Below are 26467 nucleotides of genomic sequence, written 5' to 3'. Positions count from 1 at the left end.
ATGGTGTCATGTTGAAGCACTGGTGAGGTCTCACTTGGAATATTGTAAAAAGTTTTAGGCCCCTTATCTAAGAAAGGAATTGCTGACACTGGAGTGTATGGTCAAGAAAGTTGCCTGTGAAGCGGCTTGAAAATGATTCCACGATTGAACAGCTTGTTATATGAAGAGTGTTTGATGGCTCACTGGAATTCAGAAGGATGAGAGGTGTTCTTATAGAAACCTATCAAACATTGAAAGGCCTTGGTAAAGTGGATGTGGAGAGGATGTTTCCTATGGTGGGAGAGTCTGGGACCAGAGGACAGAGTCTCAGAATAGAGGGGCTATTAGAATGAGATGAGGAGGAATTTCTTTAGCCAGAGAAAGGTGAGTTTGTGGAATCCATTCCCATAGCAGCTGAGGAGGCCAAGTCTTTACTCATATTTAAGGCAGAGGTTGATGGATTCTTGACTGGTCAGGACATGAAGCGATACAGGGAAAAGGCAGGAGATCGGGGCTGAGAGGGAAAATGGATCAGCCATGATGAAATGGCAGAACAAATTTGATGGGCCAAATAGCCTAATTCTGCTCCCATAACTTATGGTCTTATAGGTCCACTGTAGAAACATCCTGCTAGAAAGCTTGCATCCTCTGAAGTGAACTGGGAGAATCTAACAGCAAATTTGCAAAGGGCTTTGCATCCCAGCTTTACGGAAGGCTAGCTTGACTTTCAATACAATTGAAATATGGAAAATCATGGCAGAGAAGTCAGTAAATCATTGGAATAATAATCCAGAGACCTGTACTCATGATATAAATGAGTTCAAATCACATTATTGAAATTTAAGTGCATTTAAAAGACTTGGAACTTCATAAAAGACTCAATTTAATACTGGATTATCCTTCAGGAGAAATAAAACTACCTCCTCATTAAGTTAGATGATGGTGTGGGGCAAACATTCTGCTGAAATTGGCTTCAGATTTGTCATTGGATAGGCACTTAATGGTCAACTGAATGGAGGCCACGGTGCAGCCTTACATTCTACAGAGCGCTAATGTGTGTCTACTTGCTACCGCATGCAACAATTTATAAAGTTCAATAGAACAGATTGAACTTCTACAGATTTCCCAGCTCTGAAGTTAGGAAATGAGCCCATTAAGCAGATTCACACGTCTCCAATGAAATCAGTGAGAGGGAAAGGCTACCAAAATCCAGGCATATGAAATTATAAACACAAGCGATTATGCAGACGCTGGAAATCTTGAGCAACACATACAAAATACTGAAGGAACTCAGCAAATCAGGCAACATATATGAAAAGGCATAAACAGTTGATGTTTTGGGCTGAGACCCTTCATTAGGACTGGGGAAGAAGCCAGAAAATGGAGTGGGGGTGTGGTTACTGGAACGAAGTACAAGTGGATAAGTGATAGGTGAGAGGGACAGTGGGAGGGTGGGTGAAGCAGGTGATGAAGTAAGTAGTTGGGAAGTGACAGGTAGAAGAGGTAAGGACTGAAGAAAGAATTTGATAGGACCATGGAATAAAGGGAAGGAGGAGGGGCTTCAGTGGAAGATTATGAGCAGATGAGAAAAAGTGTGGAGATGAAAGGGTAAAACAGAGAAGGGAGAGGCAGAAAAATTATCAGAAGATAGAGAAATCAATGTTCATGCCATCAGATTGGAGGCTATCCAGATGAGGTATTGCTTCTCCAACCTGAGTGTGGCCTCATTATGGCAGGAGAGGAAGCTATGGACCAACATGTGGGAATGTGAAGTTGGGTTAAAACGTGCGGCCATCAGAAAAACCTGCCTTTTGTGGCAAACAGAGCAAAGGTGCTCAATGAAGCAGATTCCCAATCTACATCTGGTCTCACTGATGTACAGGAGGTTGTACCAGGAGCATCAGATACATTAAATTACCCCCACAAACTCACAAATATAAAATTTTATATTTGATTTAATTAAATTACTTTAAGAAATCCAATTGTTTTAAATGAATGTGTGTTTACTTTTAGTTTTAAGACTTAATAAATGTTATTAATCTTAATTTTTATACATTACATTTTAAGATACCCTAACTGAAAGTGATTTTTGTGAAGGTCAGAGACATACTTTTCATTTTTAAAATCAGACACTGTGAAAAGCTCCCAGTGGATTCTATATTGGACCATACAAGGAAGGATATTGTTGTTATGTGCACAGATGGAGAGCAACTCAGGGAACAGAAGGTACATCTATATGATACCAGACTCATAGCAAGAGATTGCAAATACTGGAAACTGGAACAAAATAACAACTGCTGGAAGAAACAGCAGGGCAAGCAGCAGCCAGAGGCAAAGAACAGTCTGGCTATGTTCCTTTTATACTCTCAATCCTGATGCTGGGTTTTTCGGTTGAGATTCAGCATCTGGATTCAAAGTATAGAGGGAACATAGCCAGTACTTAGAAGTGATGATTTCAAAGGTATACAATACACATCCTGAAATTCTTTTTCTTCGCAGCCATCCATGAAAACAGAGGAGTGCCCCAAAGACAGTTAAATGTTAGAACCCCAGAGACCCCCCCCATGCATAAGCAGCAGCAAAGCAATGATCCACCCCCCCCCCGCCCCACCAGCAAAAAAAGCATTGGTAGGGATGAGGCAAGTGCTGATAGGTGATAAGTGGAACCATACATGGAGGGATGATGGTCAGGTGGTGCCAGGTGGGGGGAGGAGCTAGGAATGATGAATCAAAGGAAATTAAACCCATGTAGATAGGTAAGTGGATGATAGGAAGATGGAACCCAAATGGGCTAGAGGGATATGTATGGGGTGGGTGGGAGGAGGAATGGAAAAGTTGAACAAAGGAAAAGGAGCCTTTGGTTGACCCAGTTGATTTCCCTCTATCAGCACTCTCATCAGTCTGTTCTTACCTCAACCATCTCTGCTTGGATTCCTTTCACTTTTTACAAATCAACGGAGCAGACGTGGGAACTCACAGGGGCCTTAGTTATGCCTAACCTTTTGTTGGCCACATGAAACCATCCTTGTTTCAAACCTACTCTGGCATCACTCTCCAATCCCTTCTCTGTTACACTGATGACTGCATTAGTGCTGCTTTCTGCACTTGATGAATCTTGTTAACTTCACTTTCTCACCAACTTCTGCCTAACCCTCAAAGTTACCTCAAATATTTCTGACACTTTTTTACCTTCTCTGAATTTCTGTCTCCATTTCAAGAGACAAAATACCCACAGCTATCTAATCTGTACTCATCTTACCCTGTCTCCTATAAGGATGCTATTGCCTTCTCTCAGCTTCTCTGTTTTTGAGACATTTATTCTCAAGATGAGACTTCCAAGTGTAGTACCTGAAATATCTTCCTCATTCCTGAAAAGTGCCTTCCCCTCTGCTGTAGTTTGTAGAGTCCTCACATACATTTTCTCTATTTCTTGCAAGACTGGTCTCAACTCTGTCCCCAAACTGAAAAGAAATAGAGTTCCTCTTCTCTTCACCTTTCACCCTCTTCTCTTCTGCATCTAATATATTATTGTTTGCGACTTCCACCCACAGGATCTTATCACTAGGATCCCAGCCACATCTTCCCCTCTCCCTTCCATTTCTGCCTTCTGCTCTAACCAGTGTGACTCCTTGCTTGGCTTATTTCTTCCCACCCATCCCTGCCTGACCCTTATCACTTTTCCTTGCAACTGTAGAAGGTGCATAATTGGAAAAATTAGCAGGAAACTTTAAAAAAAATGTAGTATTGAAATCATGAGAAATTGCAGAGCTTTGGGAGTCTGACGGATCTGGATGTTCTAGTGCATGAGTTGCACAAGGCTAGCATGCAAGTACAGCAGGTGATCAGGAAAGCAAACAGAATGTTATTGTTTATTGCTAGGGGAATTGAATATCAAAGTAGGGAGATTATGCTTCAGTTATATAGGGCATTGTTAGGAAAACATCTGGAGTACTGCATACAGTACTCTTCTTATTGAAGCAAGGATTTAGTGCATTTAACTAGGTCAAAGGTTTATCAACAATTATTTAGAATGAGTGTACTCTTATTAGGAAAGATTGGATAGGGAGCTTGATTTCACTAGGCTTTACAAGGGTGAGATGGACCTAATTAAAAATATACAATGCTGAGTTGTCGTGACAGAACGGAAAAGTAGAGCACATTAACTTTATCGGAGGAAATACTGTAGATCTAAGGGTTACATTTCAAGACAAAGGTTTGCCCTGTTAGGACCAACATGAGACCAAGTTCTTTCTTCATAGATAGATAGATAGATAGATAGATAGATACTTTATTCATCCCCATGGGGAAATTCAACATTTTTTCCAATGTCCCATACACTTGTTGTAGCAAAAACTCATTACATACAATACTTAACTCAGTAATAATATGATATGCATCTAAATCACTAACTCAAAAAGCATTAATAATAGCTTTAAAAAAGTTCTTAAGTCCTGGCAGTTGAATTGTAAAGCCTAATGGCATTGGGGAGTATTGACCTCTTCATCCTGTCTGAGGAGCATTGCATCGACAGTAACCTGTCACTGAAACTGCTTCTCTGTCTCTGGATGGTGCTATGTAGAGGATGTTCAGGGTTTTCCATAATTGACCGTAGCCTACTCAGCGCCCTTCGCTCAGCTACCGATGTTAAACTCTCCAGTACTTTGCCCACGACAGAGCCCGCCTTCCTTATCAGCTTATTAAGACGTGAGGCGTCCTTCTTCTTAATGCTTCCTCCCCAACACGCCACCACAAAGAAGAGGGCGCTCTCAACAACTGACCTATAGAACATCTTCAGCATCTCACTGCAGACATTGAATGACGCCAACCTTCTAAGGAAGTACAGTCTACTCTGTGCCTTCCTGCACAAGGCATCTGTGTTGGCAGTCCAGTCTAGCTTCTTGTCCAACTGTACTCCCAGATACTTGTAGGTCTTAACCTGCTCCACACATTCTCCATTAATGATCACTGGCTCCATATGAGGCCTAGATCTCCTAAAGTCCACCACCATCTCCTTGTCAAAAAACATATTTTTGAGTGTTTGGAAATCTCTTCCTCCAAAGGCAAAGGAACAGAATGTTTGAATATTTTTTAAGACAGAGATAAGCATACTGTATATATAAAGGATAATTTGGTAGGAAGGGATGTGGTACTGAGGTTACAACTGAGTTTGCTAAGATTTTACTGAACAGTGCAGTCCTGAGGTGCTAAGAAGCCTACTTCAGTTTTGTATTGAAATGTTCATAAATGCTCAAACTGAAACACTGGCCAGAGAGGAAGATGGAACCAATGGCAAAGCGACAGAGCACAGTTAAGGTGGATTTAACCTTCCCTTTGTTTAAATGGAGGGATGTTCAACTCACTGAGATCATTGAAGTTTGATGCAGGAAGTTTGTGTGGAAGTAAAGAGAGAAGTGGGTATTATTGGGCAAGTTAGTCTGGTACCAGCAGTATAGGAAAGTCTGGAAACAGTAAAAAAGTGGTAACAGGACAATTGATAAATAATAATAATAAATTGCAATAAGGTTTTTAAGAATAAGAATATTTTTTGAAAAATCTAACGGGTTTTTGATTATGTAAGTTGTAGGGTGGATATAGGGGAACTAAAGGTATAGTTGGATGTTAAAATGGAGTTGAGAAATATCACACGAGATGTTACTGTACAAACTAAAGACACATGTAGATGGGAATTATCAGCATCACAGAACAATAGTGAATGAACATAAAAAGATTAAAAGTCCGTCATGGCATTTTCAGGCTGGTTGGCTGCCAATATTGCATAAGAATCAGAGTCAGGCTCTCTGTGATTTACAAGCTTAATAAAATGAGGAGGGGAACCATGTGCACGGCAGTTTACTATTGATAAAGTTATAGCAGTAGTCTTTAAAGGGATAATAAACAGGTTAACTGAGCTGGAAGTAAATGTGGCAGATGGAATATAACAAAGGAAACTTTGTGCTTATTTGTTTTGGTAGGAAGAATTGAAAAGCTGATTATTGATATACATGGCCAGAAATCATTAAATGTTGGTGTTCCGACTCTATATACAAGGAACTTAGAAGGTTAATGAGCAAGTAAAAACAAATGAAATTTATTTATTAAAATTCTAAGTAAATTTGTTAGCAAAGCACAAATATGTCATCATATACTGTGCTGAAGTTCATTTTCTCATGAGCATTCATGGTAAATACAAAGAACACAATAGAATCAATGACATGCACCACACAACAAAGATGGATGAACAACCAATGTGCAAGAGACAACAAACTCAGAAATACACAAAGATTAAAAAAAATAAAGACAGTAATAATAAATAAACAAGTTATAAATGTTGAGAACATGAATTGTAGAGTCCTTGAAAGTGAGATAATAGTTTGTGGAATCAGATTTAGAGGTACAGCAGGGTAACAGGCCTTTCTGGCTCAACAAGTCCACACCATCCAATTACACACCAATTAACCTACCAATCTGTACATCTTTGGATTGTGAGAGGAAACCAGAGCATGCAGAGGAAACCCATGTGGCCACTGGAATTACGTACAAATTCCTTATAGACAGGGGAGGAAATGAGCCAGGTAGGTGACACCACAATGGTGCTACACTACTGCTCGGCTCCTGTGCTGTCCATGAGGCTGGCTCCTTTCAAACGATTTAACTATGAGCAAGGAAATTGCTATAAACACCCAGGGCCTTGACAATACCACAATTTGCATATTGTTTGCAATTCTGGGGTTCCGATATTTTTTAATTTATGAACATGCTATGGGGCTGAGTCAGAATGGATGCTGAGAGGTTGGTTTCAATGGTGGGAGACTCTAGGACCAGACAGCACAGCCTCAGTATACAAGGACATCCCTTTAGAACAGAGTTGAGGAGAAGTTTCTTCAGCCAGAACGTTGTGAATTGGTGGAATTATTTGCCACAGACAACTGTAGTGGCAATTATGTATCTGGCATATTTAAAGAAGAAGTTAATTAGTAAGGGTGTCAAAGGTTGTGGGGAGAAGGCAGGAGAATCATCACGGACAACAGTACACTACAAGTCCAGGTGACAACACAGTAATGGTACACAATAATTCCAGGTCCATCACTATGAGCAACTCACTGATGGAATAATCTTGTAATATCTGATGTTTTTTAGGATCCAGCAGTGACTTGCATTTGTAAAAAAAGATGTACAGAATGAACAAATACACCTTTGATTTGATCTGGAGTGGCTGCTGCTTCCAAGCATGCCACCATCTTGCAAGATGAACATTAGATGAAGGGTCCCATTCTCTTATGATGCTGTCTAACTTGTAAGTGTTTTCTGTACTTTCATTTTGTTTAGGTTTCAGATTTTAAGAGAGCTCGACAGGGTTGATTTTGAGAAGTGCAGGAATGATTTGGATGGAAAGTTAAGGACTGGGCAGCAATGTCTGAGGATAACATATACAAAATTTGGATAAAATTAATAACTTACATCCTTCAGTTTCAAATTCTAGGGATTACCGAAGTCTGTCAGCTATGAATTTGCAAACATGCTTTTGAGAGATGTGTGGACTCTTCAGGAAAATGGCAAAAGGAGTAAGAATTGAGCTGACATTGAGATTAGCCATGACATTATTGAATGGTGGATTAGCTTCTGCATAAATCATTCCCCTTTTGCTTAAGTTCTTAAATATAAGAAGTTAACAGGTGGTAGGAAGGTCAGACATGGAACATTTGCTTGCAAGGACAAAGAAGCATCTCAGAGATCAGATTAAGCAATTTGGAGGTAAAGTTTAAGGTTTTTTGGTGCAATATACAGTAGTTGACCTACAGACAGGTAAGAGTCAGTTTCAAGCACACACCCACCAGCCTTCTGGATTGGAGACAGTTATTTAGAAGAAGTGACTTAAGAGATACTTCTTGAGCAGGGCATCTACATAACAGAGAAATGGAGAATATTGTAAGTGGAATTCCAAACCCTAAGACAATGAAATCCAGGAAGCCATATGAGAGATAATGTTAATACACCAGACCTGAACTGAATTCAGTTCAGGATTCAATGAAGCAACAGGTGCTTGAGAACCCATCCAAACCAGTTCAGTAGGACAGGGGTCACCAATCTTTTTTGCACCGCGGACCAGTTTAATATTGACAATATTCTTGCAGACCGGCCGACGGGGGTGGGGGGGGGGGGGGTCGTGGTGTTAATCGCGACCGGAATATAGGTGACGTCATGTTTGTAAGAGTTAAGTCAACTTATAAGTCATATAATATACACTCAATTTCATTTCTAAAAGGGTTTATCCAATAAATTTAATATTAAACACACAGAGGATATTTTCCTCGCATGAATATAGTGATAAGTCAATTATAAGTCATTATAAGTCAATAGTATCATAACATTTTAAGTAACATTTGGATATTAAACACACAGCGCATATTTTCCTCGTATGAACATATAAAATCATTGCAACACACCAATGAGAGCAAAAGGTAAGGGCCGCGGCAGTCACAGTCCAGAGAAACCGACTGACTGAGCGAGGAGTGCAACAGGACACGTGCCCCCCCCCCCCCCCCCCCCGTAATAGGTAGGATCTATCAGCCGACAAAAGTTTGGCTCGAGGGATGACTTTCAGTAGATCGCAGCGAGGTAGCTGCTCTGCTACTTACGAAACTCTGAGCCCGAATTAGATCATTTGCGAATATTTTAGAACCGGGTTCCCCACGAGCATTCCGTGTGCTGAACAGGTTCTGAGGTGGTGCCCATCTGTCTGCGCTCCAGGCCAGTACCAATGGCACTTGATGGCGGCCGCGTGAGGCGGCCGGTTACCCGAGGCCAACCAGTGATCCTGGCGCGAGGGTATCACTGTGTTTAGGCGACTGATGTCCTCGCATGGGTAATGACTTCACATGCGTTCAAGTTCAACAGTGGGTGTGACAGCGAATGAGGAAAGGTGCAGCTGACTGATATCATTTCATATCATCAAATCATATCGTTTCCTCGCAGCCCAGTAGCACATGCTTTGCAGCCCGGTACTGGTCCACGGCCTGGTGGCTGGGGACCGCTGTAGTAGGAGGTTGTCAGCTGGATTTAGCAAGAATGGGAATTAGATAAACTGAAGGCAAATCAGACATTATAGCAAATACGTGTAACCCACAACAGCTACACTTTGTTATCTCTTCAATAAACTCATTCAAATTCATCAGACAGTATGAGCCCTTGACAGAACCACATTGACTATAATTAATCTGTGTCTTTTCAAATAATAACTAATTCAGTTTCTTAGAAAATTTTCAGTAACTTTCCTGCTAATTTTAGGCTGACTGGCTATAATTACCCAGCTTGTCTCTGCTGCCTTTCATGAAACTTGAGGCTATATTTGCCATGTTCCGGTCACCTGGCACTTTAATTATGACTAGTGAATATTTAAAAATCTCAGCCAGAGTCCCAAGTTCCCCTGCCTTCCACAGCAACTTGCGATAAAAGTCTTCAGGGCCTTGGCTCTTCAGACCTCTCAAAATGAATGTTAACATTGCATTTACCTCCCTTACCACCAACTCAACCTACAAGTTAACCTTTAGGGAATCTTGCATAAAGATTCCCAAATTCCTTTGCACCTCTGATTTTTGATTTTTCTCCCCTTTTAGAAAATAATCTCCACTTTTATTTCTTCTACCAAAGTGCATGACTGTACACAATATTCCACCTGCCACTTCTTTGCCCATTCTTTGAATATGTCTAACACTTTTTGCAGGCAGGCACTCTGCTTCCTTAACATTACCAGCCCCTCCACCTATTTTCTTCTCATCCACAAACTTAGCCACAAAGCTATCAATTCTGTGATCCACATCATTGACATATAATGTAAAAAGAAGTGTTCCAACGCTGACTCCTGTGGAATGCCATTACTCTCCAGCAGCCACCCAGAAATGGCCTACTTTATTGCCTCCTGTCAGTCAGCCAATCATCTATCCATGCCAGTATCTTTCTGTAACAGCATTGGCTCTTATCTTGTCAAGCAGTATTATGTGCCACACCTTGTCAAAGGCTTTCTGAAAATCTAAATAAACTACAACAACTGACTCTCCTTTGTCTATCCCACCTGTTATTTCCTCAAAGAATACCTTCAGATTTGTCAGGCAAGTTTTCCCTTCGAGGAAACCATGTTGATTTTGGTCTATTTTATCATGTGCTTAGAAGTATCCTAAAACCTCATCAGTGATAATGCAATCCAACATCTTCTCAAACACTGAAGTCAGGTTAACAGGCCTAAAATTTCCTTTCTTCTGCCTCCCTCTCTTCTTAAGAGTGGAGTGACACTTATAGTTTTCTAGTCCTCTGAAACCATTCCAGAATCTAGTGGTTTTTGAAAGATCAATACCAGTGCCTCCACAATCTCTTCAGCTACTTCTTCCAGAACATTGGGGTGTAGACCATCTATCCCAGGTGACTTATCTATATTCAGACCTTACAGCTTCCCAAACACCCTGTCCTTAATAACAGCAACTTCACTCACAGCTGCCCACTAGACACTCTCGAACTTCTGGCATACTGCTCGTGTCTTCCACAGTGAAGTCTGATGCAAAATACTTATTAAGTTCATCTGTCATTTCTTTGTTCCCCCCCCCCACCCCCGGGTCATTTTATGGCAGTCTGATATTCACTTTCATCTCTCCTTTACTCCTTACATATCTAAAAAAACTTTCTGGCATCCTCTTTTATTTTATTGGCTAGCTTATCTTCATATTTAATCTTTTCTCTCCTTGTGTTTTTTTAGTTGCTTTTTGTTGGTTTTTAAAAGCCCAATAAATAAATGTACAAGTATAATTTTTATGTTATTTATTTAAGTGGGTTCCCATTATCTAGTTTTAGGACATGTGAAAATCTGTTCACATTTAGGGCATACTTATGCAGAAACAGAGAAAATTCTACAGCGTTCACAAACTTTCTAGCACCACTGTATATTTCAGTGCAGAGGCAATAACCCCAATTTTGACTTTGGCTGTGATTTGATTGGAAAAGGTGCCTGATCTGCCCGAGATATAATTTCATATGCCTCTATCAGTTCACCACTGAGCCTCCTTCGCCCAAGGGAACATAAACCAGGCCTAACCAATCTCTCTCCATAATAAAGTCCTTCATCCTCCCGAATCTCCTCTATATTCTTTCTAGTGCCACCATCTACTTCTTTTAGTATGGAGATAAGAACTGTATACAATACTCCAAGCATGGTCTAACCAGTGTTTTATAAATTTACAACATAATATCCTGACTTTTATATTACATGCCCCAAAGTGTTAGAATAAAGGGTTGACTGTCACATTAGAAAGATGCAATTCGTGCGATACTACAGGGGATCATTGCTGGAGCTTTAAATATTTACAAAATACATTGATGTCTTGGAAGAGGGACTTGAGTGCAGGATAGAGGAATTTACTGATGGCAGACAACAAGTTGTGAGATCATAAAGTATTTACAAAGGGTTGTTGGGTGTTTCTGCAAATAAGCAAAAATTTAGCAGATATAATGTGGAGAAATGTGCTTAATACAAAACTGACCTGGAGGTCAGCCATCTAAGACGGAAATGACACATAACCTCCTCTCTGAGGTTTTGAATCAATGAAGGCATGTGGAGGTTTAAATATTGAATGTGTTCAGTGACAGACATAGTTGTTCTGGCAGTTTGTTAATGAATCCCAGAGCCATCACAAGGGGCCACGTTTAACTGATCCGCTTGTACCTTCCGCTCTTCTTATAGAGAAAGTATAGGAAAGAGGTGCTGGGGTAAAATATCAGTAATATCAGTGTGGAGTAAAATATTAAATGGTAGCGCTGCTTTGAGGACATGCATGAGCATTCCTGCTTCTGTTTGTGTTCTTCATTTTGTGGTGACCCAATTCGTTTTGAATGAGGTTGCCAAAGTTCATTGATAAGGAGAGTACAGATTCCTTTTATGTTTACTTTTCTTTATTGTTTTTAATTGATTTACAGTGATTTAAATGTTTTTTTAATTAAATACCATTTTAAATATTCTTAAATTCAATTCAACTGTTTTAATGCCTCTAAATATCACAACTATTAAAAACAGTGAAACGTGCTTTCAAATAATAGGATCTCTCAGAGGGGGTGAATAATGTTCTGAGAGCAGCACATAGATATTTGCTGTAACAGTTTGCTAAGTTTCTGTGTTTCAATGAATAACTGCACCTGGGGCTGTGAAAGGTTGGTGCTGCAGTGAAGATTATGCTGGGAGGACAACTACAAAGCACAGGCTGCCTCAAATTTGGGTACTTTATGAGACTGGGACAAAACAAAATAAAATTGTGCCTATAACCTCAGAAAATCAGAAATGTACCAATTGTTACTCATTTGGAACAAGATTCCACAGTTTATGAAAAAGAACAATTGAACATGTTCCTTTAATACTGGGCAAGGACAGATAAACAAACCATAAATCATTGATTAATTTGGCAGATGGGGCTCGTTAGCTGCAGTTGGCAGCTCATCTAGGAGAAGAAAAACTCTGATCTCAAACCTCTGCTGTCTTGTGGCTATACACACTCACAGAGAAGGCTTTGGGGGTAAACCATGAGGGAAAAATCTGGAGCTGGACTCCCTAATGCAGTCCGTCATTGAGTTGAATTTTGACTGGCAACTACTGCGACACTGCTCGTGCCTAACTATATTGGTCTCTGCTGTTCATTTGGGTTCATCAGATGCGTGGAGAGGGGGAGCTTGCCACATGACAACAGCTTGATTTCCATATCATACTGCCCAACCCTGCATACCTGGACAGCTAGGATGCAATATCCATGGTTAGCTCTGACCAATGGAGGCCCTTCAACTTGGCAGAACATCCTTGTAAACTTGGAAGCTTATTAGAACGAATATCAATACCGCTTCAGTCAAAACCACCACACTGTCAAGGAAAACAGCTGAAATCATTTATAAATGCACTGCACAGTATGGAAGGAGAACAAAGGCAAACATGAAGCACAGTGTCATCAATTCTGCCTAGAGATGAAGAGACTAGTGCAAACAAAAGAAGATGTAACATTACACTTCATAGGATTTGAACTGAATGAATACAATGTTTGCACTAACCTGGGATGAAAGCAGCAACTGGAAAGCCAATCACTGTGACCTTCACCTGTCATAATAATGTCACCATTGGGAATGGACCACATCTTCCAGAGGCGTTCATCACTTCCAGTCACGAGGATTTGTTTCCGTGGGTGAAGAGCTAGGCTGAAATTGAATGAAAAGATAGTAAGCATAGTTTAAATCTAATGAACTAGGTTTTACAAATAATCTGTCCAATTCCATACACATGTTAAATATTTTGTTTACCAAGAGGAAGATTGCCAGTAATAACAGTTTTATCAATTGCTGTGTTAATTTTGCAAAGCACCAAGTAAAGTGTGCATCTTGTGAATCATTTACACAAAGGACATAAAACAGAAACAATTAAAATAATTTGCCTAGTCCATCATTCTATTGTAACATACATTAAATGATGCATAATAACTGAAACTAAATAGAACAAAATTTTGTTTGATCTAAATTTTGCTTTACTTAGTTTCAGTTATTACCTGTAATATTACTGATTCATCCATTAATTTTCCTTCTCTCTCATATAAACATAAACATAAAAGAAAACTATCTTTCAATATATTAACCCTGAATAGCACAAATGTGGGAACCAAGAGGAGCAAAGACATCTTACAATACCTACTTTACACAAAACAAATACCGAATCTACAGAAACAAAGACAGACACTTTACAATGTTAATGTAATATGGTGATTTTATAAGACTGGATCAGATGCATGTATCCCAAGAAGCTGAATTTATCTAATGAGCCAAAGCCATGATATCATCACCATTAGTAGCTCATGAGCAACCAGAGGTCATGTTACCAACGGCATAGGTAGGATAAAGAAGGAGGTCCTAAGAGACATCATAGGGAGCTAAGTAGAAAGCTGAAAATCAGGAGCTCAAGGGTAGCAGTTCCTTGATTGCAGCCTGTGCCACACACAGGTGAGGGTAAGAATAGGATGATTTGGTGGATGAATGTGTGACAGAGGAATTGGTGCAGGGGTCAGCATTTCAGATTTCTGGATCATAGGGATTTCTTTTAGGGAAGGTATGACCTATAGAAAAAGGTTGGGTTACAACTGACCCGAGGGGCACCAATATCATTGAGGGCAGGTTTAAAATAATTTGGCAAGGGAATGGGAACTAGAGTGATAAGGCTGACAATGAGGCTGTTGTTGTTCAAGTAAATGCAGTGTTTTGTATGACTATGAGGAAGGACAGGCAAATGATAGGGCAAAATTGCGTCAGTCAGATGAGTTGAAATGTAACATGGGTGCATTTAGAGCTGCATGTGGTTGAGCCCACTGGGAGATTAGCTGTTCTGGACTGGGTGTTGTGCAGTGAACTGGATTTGATTAGAGAACTTAAGGTAAAGGAGCTCTTAGAGAACAGTGATCATAATACAATAGAATTCATCCTGCAATTTGAGAGGGAGAAGTCAGATGTATCAGTATTATAGTGGAGTAAAGGGAACTACAGAAGCATGAGAGAGGAACAAGCCAAAGTTGATTGGCAGAAGACACTAGCAAGGATGACAGCAGAAACATAATGGCTGGAGTTTCTGGAGGCAATTTGTAAGGTATAGGATAGATACATCCCAAAGATGAAGAAGTATTCTGAAAGGAGGATGAGGCAACCATGGCTGACAAGGGAAGCCAACAACAGCATAAAAGCAGAAGAGAGGGCATAAATTCAGCATAAATTAGGGGAAACTTTAAAAAATCATCAGAAGGCAACTAAAAATCCATTAGGAAAGAAAAGGTGAAATAATATAAAAGGGGATACCATTTTTTTTCATTAAAGAGAGGTGATAGTGGATATTGGACCACTGGAAAATGACATTGGAGAGGTAGTAATGGAGGACAAAAATGATTACAGGTAAAATTAATAATTATTTTGCTAAAATAATTATCTTAGCAGTATGCCCGAAATACAGTAGTGCCAGGGTATAGCAGTGAGTGTTATTGCTATAAACTAAGGAAATGGTGCTTGGACAGCTGAAAGGTCTGAAAGTAAAAAGTTACCTGGACCAGATAGATTGCACCCCAGGGTTCTGAAAGAGATAGCTAAAGCAATTGTGGAGGCATTAGTAATGATCTTTCAAGAAATTCTGGAATGGTTCCAGAGGACTGGACATTTGCAATTGTCACTTCACTCTTTAAGAAGGAAGGGAGGCAGAAGAAAGGTAATTTTTGGTCATTTAGCCTGACTTCAGTGGTAGGGAAGATGTTGGAATTCATATTAAGGATGAGGTTTCAGGGTGTTAGGAGGCACATGATAAAATGAGCTGAAGTTAGCTTGGTTTCCTTAAGGGAAAATCCTGCTTGACCAATCTGTTGGAATTCTTTGAAGAAATAACAAGCAGGATAGATAAAGAAGAATTAATGCTTATTGTGTATTTGGATTTTCAGAAGGCATTTGACAATTTGCTACACAAGAGGTTTCTTAATAAGTTCAGGGACCATGATATTACAGGAAAGATACTAGCATGGATAGAGCATTGATTGATTGGCAGAAGGCAAAGCAAGGGAACAAAGGAAGCCTTTTCTGGTTGGATGCTGGTGACTAGTGGTGTTCCACAGGGGTCTGTGTTGGGACTGCTTCTTTTTACGTTGTATGTCAATAACTTGGATGACAGAATTGATAGCTTTGTGGCAAAGTTTGTGTATAATACTAAGATAGGTGGAGGGGCTGATGGTGTTATAGAAGTAGGGAGGCTGCAGAAGGACAGACAGATTGGGAGAATGGGCAAAGAATTTGCAGATGGAATATAGTGTAGAGAAATGCATAGTCATGCACTTTGGTAGATGGAATAAAGATAAAGACTTTTTTCAAAATAGGAAGATAACTGAAAAATTAGAGGTGAAAAGGGACTTGGGAGACCTCATGTAAGATTCCTTAAGGTTAACTTGCAGATTGATTCAGTGGTAAGGAAGTAAAATGCAATGTTAGCATTCACTTCAAAAGGACTAGAATAAAAATGCATGGATGTAATGCTGAGGCTTCATAAGGCATTGGTCAGATTGCATTTGGAGTATTATTAGCAGTTTTCAAACCATTATCTGAGAAAAGATGTGCTGGCACTGGAAAATGTCCCGAGGAGGCTCACAAGAATGATTCTGGGAATCAAAGTGTTAATGTATGAGAAACATTTTTATGCTTCTGGGCCCTTACTTACTGGAGTGTAGAAGAATGGGTGGGGTTGAGGGGAATCTCATTGAAACCTATTGAATGTTGAAGGCCTAGGTACAGAGAATGTGGAGAGAATGTTTCCTATAGTGTGTGACTCTAGGACCAGAGAGCACAGCCTCAGAATAGAGCGATGTCCATTGAACACAGAGATGATGAGGGTTTTCTGCAGCCAGAGGGTAGTGAATCTGTGGAATTCCTTGCCACAGACAGTTGTGGAGGTCAATTCATTGAGTATACATAAAGCAGAGGCTTTGAGGTTGTTGATTAGTCAGGCTTCAAAGTTTACAGGGAGAAGGCAGGAGACTGGGACTGGAATAAATCAGCCATGATGGAGTGGCAGATCAGACTCAATGGGTTGAATGGCCTAATCACGCTCCTCTATCTTATGCTTTTATCTACATTGCGCGTCAGGAGATATTGCAAAAGAAAATACAGGAATTGGTTAAAACGGTTAAAAGCAATAACAGTAAGATGAAAATATTGCTAGGATGTGCATTGACAACCATTACACGTGAATAATAAGATTTGGATTTTTAAAGTTAACAGCAGGAAAGCAATGTACCATAGAGTGGTGCACACAGGAAGTATAGGTCATACAGCCCCTTGAGGATACTCAGCTGTTCAATGTCAACATGACTAATTAAAGTTATCTGCTTTTCTCATGTATGTCCTACTACCACTGAGGGACAAAAATCTATTAATCTCAGATTTAACATTAATATTTGACATCACATGAACTGCCATATTTGAAAGAGAATTCCAAACTTCTACCCTACTTTGTGAACAGAAGTCATTCCTAACTATGCTTCTCAAAGCCCACACTTCAATATTTTTGACTCTGCTTCCAAGCCTTGGGCCTAAGCAGACAAAATAATATCAAACCATCTATTTTTTTTTGTTCACCTTGAAAACCTCTTGATCAACTCATCCCTTAATACAACTCTAGTTTTTTTTGTTACATGTCCATTTATTTAAAGAAATGTAAATGATATTCCAGGAGCATACAATTTTTCAACCGATATATTTGACCACTATTTGCAACTAACATAAACATTTTAAAAATCTAGAAATTTAGAACAGAAAGGAAGCATTTTTTATTTCCAGTAAACAAAAGCAAATCTTCCTTCTGATGGAACTGGCACAATCTGTTGCCACTTATTTTACAGGCAGTGAATTCCCGAATAGACCTGCTCTCTAGTAAATACATTTCTTCTTGCATTATTTTGTCTTTTCCTCAAAATATTACATTTTTCTTCCTGTTGGACTAGGCATGAATGGCAACAGCTTCAGTATATTTACACAATCTAAATATGCCATTATCTTGTCCAGCAAATTTGAATATCCTCTTAAACTTCTTTGATCCAACAAAGCAACCTTCATCTCCCTACTTCACTCCTGTTGCTGAAATATGGAGTCATTATCATGTGCAAAGATGAAATTTGGAGAGATTAAACTAAATTTTAAAACTATTATAGTTAGCTTTGGTTGCACTTATTTCAGTTTGGAAACATTTTATCTTCATTCATATGACAAATCACTTACAGAATGGTATAAGTAATTAAAATAACTTGTAAAAAATCTGATGTAGCCAAGCTTGCAGATATATAGAGGAAACGTTAAATTAACAAAAATCAACTATCTGAATAAAGACTAAGAAAGGAGATTTCAGTGAGATAAATAAAATGTAGCTTTACCCACATTTGAGCAAAACAGATCCAGTGGTTCAACTCTTTCAGAATAAATCAGCTATGTTGCTTAAGATAGCTAAATCCTCAGGGCCAGATGGGATATACCTCAGGTTACTATGAGAAGTAAGGAAAGAGTTTGTTGGGCATTGACAATGATTTTTGGTACTTGAGGATTGGAGGATGACAAGTGTTGTCCCCTAGTTCAAGAAAGGTAAGAAGAATAATCCTGGGAATTTTAGGCCAGTGACTCTTTCATCTGTGGTGGCCAAACATAATGGAGAGGATTCCTTGGGATAGAAGCATTGAGAGAAGTATAGTCTTATTAGGAAAAGTCAGCATGGCTTTACAAGGGGCAGGTCAAGCCTCAAAAGCTTGATTGTGGTTTTCGAGGTGGTGGCAAAACAAATTGATGAAGTTACAGCAAAGGATATGATGTATATGGAATCTAGTAAGGTGTTTAACAACCCCATGGTAGGCTCATCCATAAAGCTATGAGGTATGGAATTTGTGGAAATTTATCCATGTGTATTCAGAATTGGCCTGCTCGCAGAAGGCAGAGGGTGGTAGTAGATGCAACGCATTCTGCCTGGAAGTAGCTGACTAGTGACGTTCTGCAGTCATCTGTTCTGGGACCCTTATCTTTGTGATTTTATTAACTACTTTCATGAGGATGTGAAAGGGGGCTTAGTGAGTTTGCAGATGAAACGAAGGTTGGTAGGTGTTGTGGATAAAATAGAAGATTGCCATAGGTTACAAAAAGACAATGAGACAATATAACATAGGAGCAGAATGAAGCCATTCAGATCACTGAGTGTTTTCCTTTATTCCATCATGGCTGATCTTGGATCTGATTCATCTCCCTACACCTGCATTCTTGCCATATCCTTGAATGCCCTGAACAATCAGGAAACTATCAATCTCTACTTTAAACATACCCACAGATTTGGCCTCCACCTCAGTCTGTGGCAGAGAATTCCGCAGATTCTCTACCCTCTGGCTAAAAGAATTCCTCCTTACCTCTGTTCTAAAAGATTGCCCCTCAATTTTGAGTCTGTGCCCTCTAGTTCAGACTACCCCAATTCACCCTACCTAGTCCTTTTAACGTTCAGTAGGTTTCAATGAGAAACCCCACTTTCTTCTAAGTTCCAGTGAGTACAGGCCTAAAGTTGCCAAACACTCCTCACAGGTTAACCCCTTCATTCCTGGAATCATCCTTGTGAACCTCCTCTGGACTCTCTCCAATGACAACACATTCTTTCTGAGATATGGGGTCCAAAACTGTTGGCTTGACTAGTGTCCTATAAAGCCTCAGCATTACCTCTTTGCTCTTATATTCTCTTCCCCTTGAAATAAATATCAACATTGTATTCTCCTTCTTTACCACAGATTCAACCTGTAAATTAAGCTTCTGGGAGATTTGCATGAGGACTCCTGAGTCCCTCTACACCTTTGATGTTTGAATTTTCTCCCCATTTAGTTATTAGTCTGTGCTATTGTTCCTTTTATTAAAATGTATTATTATACATTTCCAAACACTGTATTCCATCTGCCACTATATTGCTCATTCTTCCAATTTATCCTGCTGCAATCACATTACTTCCTTAGCACTATTGATCCCTCAACCTATCTTCATATCATCCACAATCTTTGCCACAAAGCCATCAATTCCATTATCTAAATCTTTGACAGACGATGTGAAAAGTAGTGGTCCCAATACTGACCCTTGAGGAACACTACTTGTCACTGGCAGCCAACCAAAAAAGGAACAGAGGGACCTTGGAGTCTAAATCTATAGATTCTTCAAAGATGCTGTGCAAATAGATAGGGTGATTAATATAAGACCTACAGTGTGTTCACCTTTATTAGTTGGGGGACTGAGTTCAGGAGCCGTGATATAATATCTCAGCTCAAAAAATTCTGGTGAGACCACACTTAAGAGTATTGTATTCTTTTTGAGTTGCTTCATTATAGAAAGGATATGGAAGCTTTAGAGCAGGCACAGAGAAAATTTACTAAAATGCTGCCTTGATTGACAGCCTGTCTAATAAGGAAGGATTGAGCAAGATAGAGTTTCTCTCTTTGGAATAATGGAGGATGAGAGAAGACTTGATAGAGTTGTCTAAGATTATGAAAGGCATAGATAGAGTGAACATCCAGCATCTTTCCTCCAAGTTCAAAATGGCCAATACTGATGGACATCAACTTAAGGTGATTGGAGGTGATGTGGGGAGATGTCAGAATGTCAGAGGTAGTTTTTTTTTATACAGAGAGGGGTATGTGCCTGGGAACTCTGGTAGAAGCTTATAAAATAAGGACATCTAAGAGATGTCCTTTTAGAATATGGTGAGAGTCTTGGGTCCCATATTTAAGAAAGAACATGCTGGCATTTGAGAGGGTCCAGAGAAGGTTCACGGAAATGAAAGGGTTAACATATGAGGGGCATTTGATGGCTCTATGCCTATACTTGCTGAAATTTAAAAGAAAAAGGGGGATCTCATTGAAATCTATTGAATATTGAAAGGCCTCGATAGGGTGGATATAGAGAAGATGTTTCCTATAGTGGGGAGTATAAGACCAGAGGGCATAGCCTCAGAATACAAGGACATCCTTTTATAACAGAGATAAGGAGGAATTTATTTTGCCAGAAGTTGGTGAATCTGTGGATTTCATTGCAGCAGACAGCTATGGAGGCCAGTCTTTGGGTACATTTAAAACAGAGATTGATAGGTTCTTGATTAGTAAGAGTGTCAAAGCTAATGGGGAGAAGGCAGGAGAATGGGTTTGGGAGGGATAATAAATCAGCCATGATATAATGTTGGAGCAGACTCAATGGGCTGAATGGCCTAATTCTGCTCCTATGTCTGATGGTCTTATGAGACTCTTAGATAGGCACATGGATGTAAGAAAAATGAAGGCTTATGTGCTGGTTAGGATGGAAGGGTTAGATTGATCATGGAGTTATAAGTCAGCAATACATGATGGACCAAAGGGCCTGTAATATACCACATTGTTCTATGTACGATGTTTATTGGAAAAATTTCTGTGTATTTCCACACAATGTTGCTACGCTAGATTTGTGTCCCTTGTTATATGCACTAAGTTCACAGAACCTCATACATGTCCACTTCTAAAATGATCTTAAAATGCCCTCTTTCAATTTTACAATAGCATTGGAAAGAGATAGGAACAGACAAGTTGGAAAATTGTTTAATTGGAGTAAGGAGAATTATGAGGCTATCAGGCAGGAACTTGGAAGCTTAAATTGGGAACAGATGTTCTCAGGGAAAGGTATGGAAGAAATGTGGCAAATGTTCAGGGGATATTTGTGTGGAGTTCTGCATTGGTATGTTCCAATGAGACAGGGAAGTTATGGTAGGGTACAGGAACCGTGGTGTATAAAGGTTGTAGTAAATCTACTCAAGAAGAAAAGAAAACCTTACGAAAGGCTCAGAGAGCTAGGTAATGTTAGAGATCTAGAAGATTATAAGGCTAACAGGAAGGAGCCTGAGAAGGAAATTAGGAGAGCCAAAAGGGGCCATGAGAAGGTCTTGGTGGGCAGGATTAAGGAAAACCCCAAGGCATACTACAAGTCTGTGAAGAGCAAGAGGACAAGACGTTGAATTTTTGGAGGATGTGACTAAACACATTGTTTAAAGAAGAGCAGTAGATGTAGTGTATATGACTTTCAGCAAGGCATTTGATATGGTACCTCATGCAAGGCTTTTTGAGAAAGCAAGGAGGCATGGGATCCAAGGGGACATTGCTTTGTGGATCCAGAACTGGCTTGCCCCCACAGAAGGCAAAGAGTGGTTGTAGACAGGTCATATTCTGTATGGAGGTCGGTGACCAGTAGTGTGCCTCAGGGATTTGTTCTGGGACCCTTACTCTTCATGAATTTTATAAATGACCTGGATGAGGATGTGGAGGGATGGATTAGTAAGTTTGCTGATGACACAAAGGTTGGGGGTGTTGTAGACAGTGTGGAGGGCTGTCAGAGGTTACAGCGGGACATTGCTAGGATGCAAAACTGGGCTGAGAAGTGGCAGATGGAGTTCAACCCAGATAAATATGAAGTGGTTCATTCTGGTAGGTCAAATATGATGGCAGAGTATAGTATTAATGGTAAGACTTCTGGCAGTGTGGAGGATCAGAGGGATCTTGGGGTCCGAGTCCATAGCAGCTCAAAGCAGCTGTGCAGGTTAACTCTGTGGTTAAGAAGACATATGGTGTACAGGCCTACATCAATCGTGCAATTGAATTTAGGAGCCGAGAGGTAATGTTGCAGCTATATAGGACCCTGGTCAGACCCCACCTGGAGTACTGTGCTCAGTTCTGGTTGCTTTACTACAGGAAGGATGTGGAAGCCATAGAAAGGGTGCAGAGGAGATTTATAAGGATGTTTCCTGCATTGGGGAGCATGCCTTATAGAGAATAGGCTGAGTGAACTTGGCCTTTTCTCCTTGGAGTGACGAAGGATAAGAGTTGACCTGACAGAGGTGTACAAGATAATGAGAGGCATTGATTGTGTGGATAGTCAGAGGCTTTTCCCAGGACTGAAATGGCTGAAAGGGCACAGGTTTAAGGTGCTTGGGAGTAGGTACAGAGGAGATGTCAGGGCTAAGTCTTTTTACACAGAGAGTGGTGAGTGCGTGGAATGGGTTGCCAGCAACGGTGGTGGAGGCGGCTACAATAGGGTCTTTTAAGAGACTTTTAGATAGGTACATGGAGCTTAGAAAAATAGAGAGCTATGGGTAGCCCTAGTAATTTCTAAGGTAGGGACATGTTCTGCACAACTTTGTGGGCAGAAGGGCCTGTATTGTACTGTAGGTTTTCTATGTTTCTATGTTTCTCAAAATGTCTTCATTGATCCCTATGGCTGTGTGAGAGATTAAAGACAAATGGCTTAAATAGGGTATTTCAAGAAAAACCGTTTCCATTAACAGATGGTATGTGGACCAGGAAATATCAAATCAAAGTGATGAGCAAAATAATAGTGGCAGGTTGTTTAGGCTGATAATTATTAGACTTCTGCTCTTAGCTGTAATCTGGACCTATCTGTGAGAGCGGTAGAAATAGAGCTTTTAAAGGTGAATTGATTAGGCACTAGAAAATAATATTGTAAGCTAGAAGAAAATAGTTGTTTTTTTTGCTTGCTTTTCAGAAAGCTGACATGGGATCAATGGTCTGAGTAGCCTCTTTGATCTACAATGGTTCTTTGAAAGTAAAATAAAATCTGAAAACTGGTCTTGAATGGTTCTTCTAGCACCATTTTCATACAATATAAAATAAAGGCTTTTTCATATGACAGCTCTCTGATGTGACCTGTAAATGGTTTTGCCCACGCTATTGATAGTTAATGTTCACTTGAACCTTCCTCTTCATGTTCTTCCTAAGCTACATCTAAACTATTCTGCCATCCTTTTCTTCTACCTCAAAGATGTGATAATTGTAAGGTGTCATGGAATGTTTTTAGTCAAGGTTACCCTTTCCTTCTGTAATATGAATTTGATAATTAAACGTCACTTCTCAATTATTTTCTGTATCAGCAGCAAATCATTTCTGTTTAACAGTTACTTGCCATAATATGTCTTCTTCACCTCTACCAGATAGAATTATGAAGGCCAAGGGAGATGGGTAGGAAGCAGGTAATATTCCCATGAAGTAACAGTTAAGTACCATTCATGATAGATAAATATACATATGTATATATGAAACTAGTTAGAATGCCTTTGTAAATGTGAGTTGAAGTTAAATTTCTGTGCACATTTCCTTCAATATATATCAGATGTAAGTCCTGTAAAACCTTATAAGGAATGTTAGCAGTAATCCATAGATTTAGAAGAAAATCTTGTTTAAGGTCCCAAAAAAAGCAATTAAAAAGAAGTAAACTACAGTTAAGAGCTCTTCTGAATAAAATAAACAACACCAGGAAATAAGCAAATGTTATATTGCTATAAAACAATTCTCCATAGAATTTCAACACTGTCTTTTTAACTTATAGGAAACAGAATCAAAGGAGTTTTGCTGTAGCCCTTAAGATATGATCTGAGATATGCTAACCCACATCCAGCAGCTCAGTAGGGAACTATGGGCTGTTAGCCATACATGACTCAGCAGACGTCAGTGTGCAGAGCTAATTGCTAGCATCTGAAAGAACCTGACAGTCAGATGCCAGCGTTTCTGACCTGCTTCCCTTACACTGGACTCAGGCCAGTGGTGACATACTGTTGTTCCATAACTTGCCTTTCCGATTTATACCAAGTAAGAATAACTTTATTTAAGCCTTTTCAAAATTATTTGTTGATAGTTTCTCCGTAACTTCTGCCATCTCAAGTGGGATCTCACCACCAAGCACATCTTTCCCACACCCCCACTTTCTGCTTTCTGCAGGATCACTCCCTACGTGACTCTCTTGTTCATTTGTCCCTCCCCACTGATCTCCCTCCTGGTGCTTACACTTGCAAGCAGAACAAGAACTACAGCTGCCCCTAAACCTCCTCTCTCACTACCATTCAAGGCCTCAAACATTCCTTCCACCACCAATGAAACTGTTGAGAGTTATCTACTGAATCAGGTGCTACCAGTGTGACCTCCTGTATATTGGTAAGGCCCGATGTAGATTGGCACACCAGTTCTCCAAACATCTACCAGAATCTCCCAGTGGCCACCCATTTTAATTCCACCTCCCATTCAGACATGTCAGTCCATGGCCTCCTCTACTGCCACGATGTGAGCAGAATCAGGTTGGAGGAGCAACACCTTATATTCCATCTGGGTAGCCTCCAACCTAATGGCTTGAACATCAATTTCACAAACTTCCCCTCCCCTCCCCCATCACCATTCCCCATTCCCATTTCCCTTTCTCTCCTTATCTCCTTATCTGTGTGTGTTGCTTGGATTTCCAGCACCTGCAGATTTTCTCTTTTTTGCTGTTGATAGTTTATTGTGTTTCCTCATCACAGTTACTTATCTTTATTTTAAAAATGTAAACTTTAGCTTTTAAAACTTTTTAAAATCTTTATTTATTAATTTATTGAGATGCAGTGTGGAATGGTCTCTTCCAGCCTTTAAGATGCGCTACCCAGCTATCCCCCAGTTTAATCCGAGCCTAATCAAGGGGCAATTTTACAATGTCCAATTAATCTGCCAGCCTGTACATCTTTGGACTATGGTAGGAAACTGGAACACCTGGAGGAAACCCACACGGTCATGTGGAGACCATACAAACTCCTTAGAGGCAGCGGCGGGAATTGAACCTGGGTCGCCTGTATTGTAAAGCTTGTGCTAACCACTATACTACCACTTACCCATTTTATGATAACTAATGGGATGAATCTGGTGACAATCTGGATCTAGCACAATCTAGCCCAATAGGGAAGCACTTTCAAAAAGTGTGCTTATTTTACTGGACTGGCATTTAATGGAAAATTCACTACTTTATACATGCATATATTTGTTATAAACATTTGGCTGTCAAATAACCTTGGAAGTAATGAATGATCTCCACCTGAAATAAAAGTTTAGGTTCTGATCTTGAACCGATTCATAGTATCTATTATTGCTCATAATAAACAATTTGCATTGCCAGTACGTTCTCATAATCCTTGCACTTATTGGACACTGCAATGATAGCCTATATGGATTATCTGGAGAGTAGGTGAGAAATTAGATATCTATCTGCTAGAGGCCAGTTATTTTAAAAGAAGCAGGAACGGACAAAACTCAAGATATTGAATGCAATACTGTAACCTTCTCAATAATTTCACGATAATGATCATGATCAGTGAAAGCAAAATCATTGGTGTCATGCAATTCACCCACCTGCTACCTTCAAGTAATGCCTAATAGTCAGGATTCCTACATAAATTTATTCGACCAATACCACGTTCATACATTTACCATTATGTCAAGTCTCACTCCCACAATTCACAGCTTCTACACATAACTAGTTATTTAATCACGGCAGATATGTCACCCAGACTTATTTTGAGACACTAACACACACTTTACTTTGTGTTGTTATAGAAGATGAAACAGAGTCTGCTGCAATAGATTGGTGAAGGGCAAACAACCTGTACTGTTTGCCTCCTGAGAGGAGAGAATGTTGACCATAGGTAAAACTTCTCATGCTCCAAGTGTAGCAATGGTGTGGAAATCATTTGTGATGGCATATTCATGTTATCCTCTTTCTCACATCTCAATTCCCCCTACAGTATATCATTTTCCTGTTCAGAATTATAAACATCAGATGATACAAGCATGCATGTTTTATTTGTTCGTCCATTTCTAACTTCATGCCTTCTTTCTTACAACAAAGAACTCATTTGCTCAAGTGATGGTTGTCAAAGAAAAAGGTAACATTGCAGAAGTATCCTGTTATCTAACCTGACAGCCAGATTCTCAAACACCTAAGAAATCCAGTCCTGCTGAAGGGTTTTGGCCCAAAATGTTGACTGTACTCTGCTCTTAGATGCTACCTGGCCTGCTGAGTTCCTCCAGCATTTTGTGTGTGTTGCGCAGATTTCCAGCATCTGTACATTTTC

The 26467-nt window shown here is 39.8% G+C and overlaps 1 protein-coding gene across 2 annotated transcripts in view; it reads right to left on the bottom strand.

The window, feature by feature from the left end:
- Nucleotides 1-26467, bottom strand: part of spag16 (sperm associated antigen 16) — a 773550-nt gene that overhangs the window by 428303 nt on the left and 318780 nt on the right. For both annotated transcript variants that reach the window (XM_073046458.1, XM_073046459.1), the window contains one exon: nt 13051-13194. In XM_073046458.1, the coding sequence (XP_072902559.1) occupies nt 13051-13194 (144 nt within the window). The remainder of the gene's footprint in view (nt 1-13050; nt 13195-26467) is intronic.

The sequence above is a fragment of the Hemitrygon akajei genome, chromosome 5, assembly GCF_048418815.1.
Source record: "Hemitrygon akajei chromosome 5, sHemAka1.3, whole genome shotgun sequence".
Classification (NCBI taxonomy): Eukaryota; Metazoa; Chordata; class Chondrichthyes; order Myliobatiformes; family Dasyatidae; genus Hemitrygon; species Hemitrygon akajei.
This window is presented reverse-complemented; position numbering and strand designations above follow the sequence as displayed.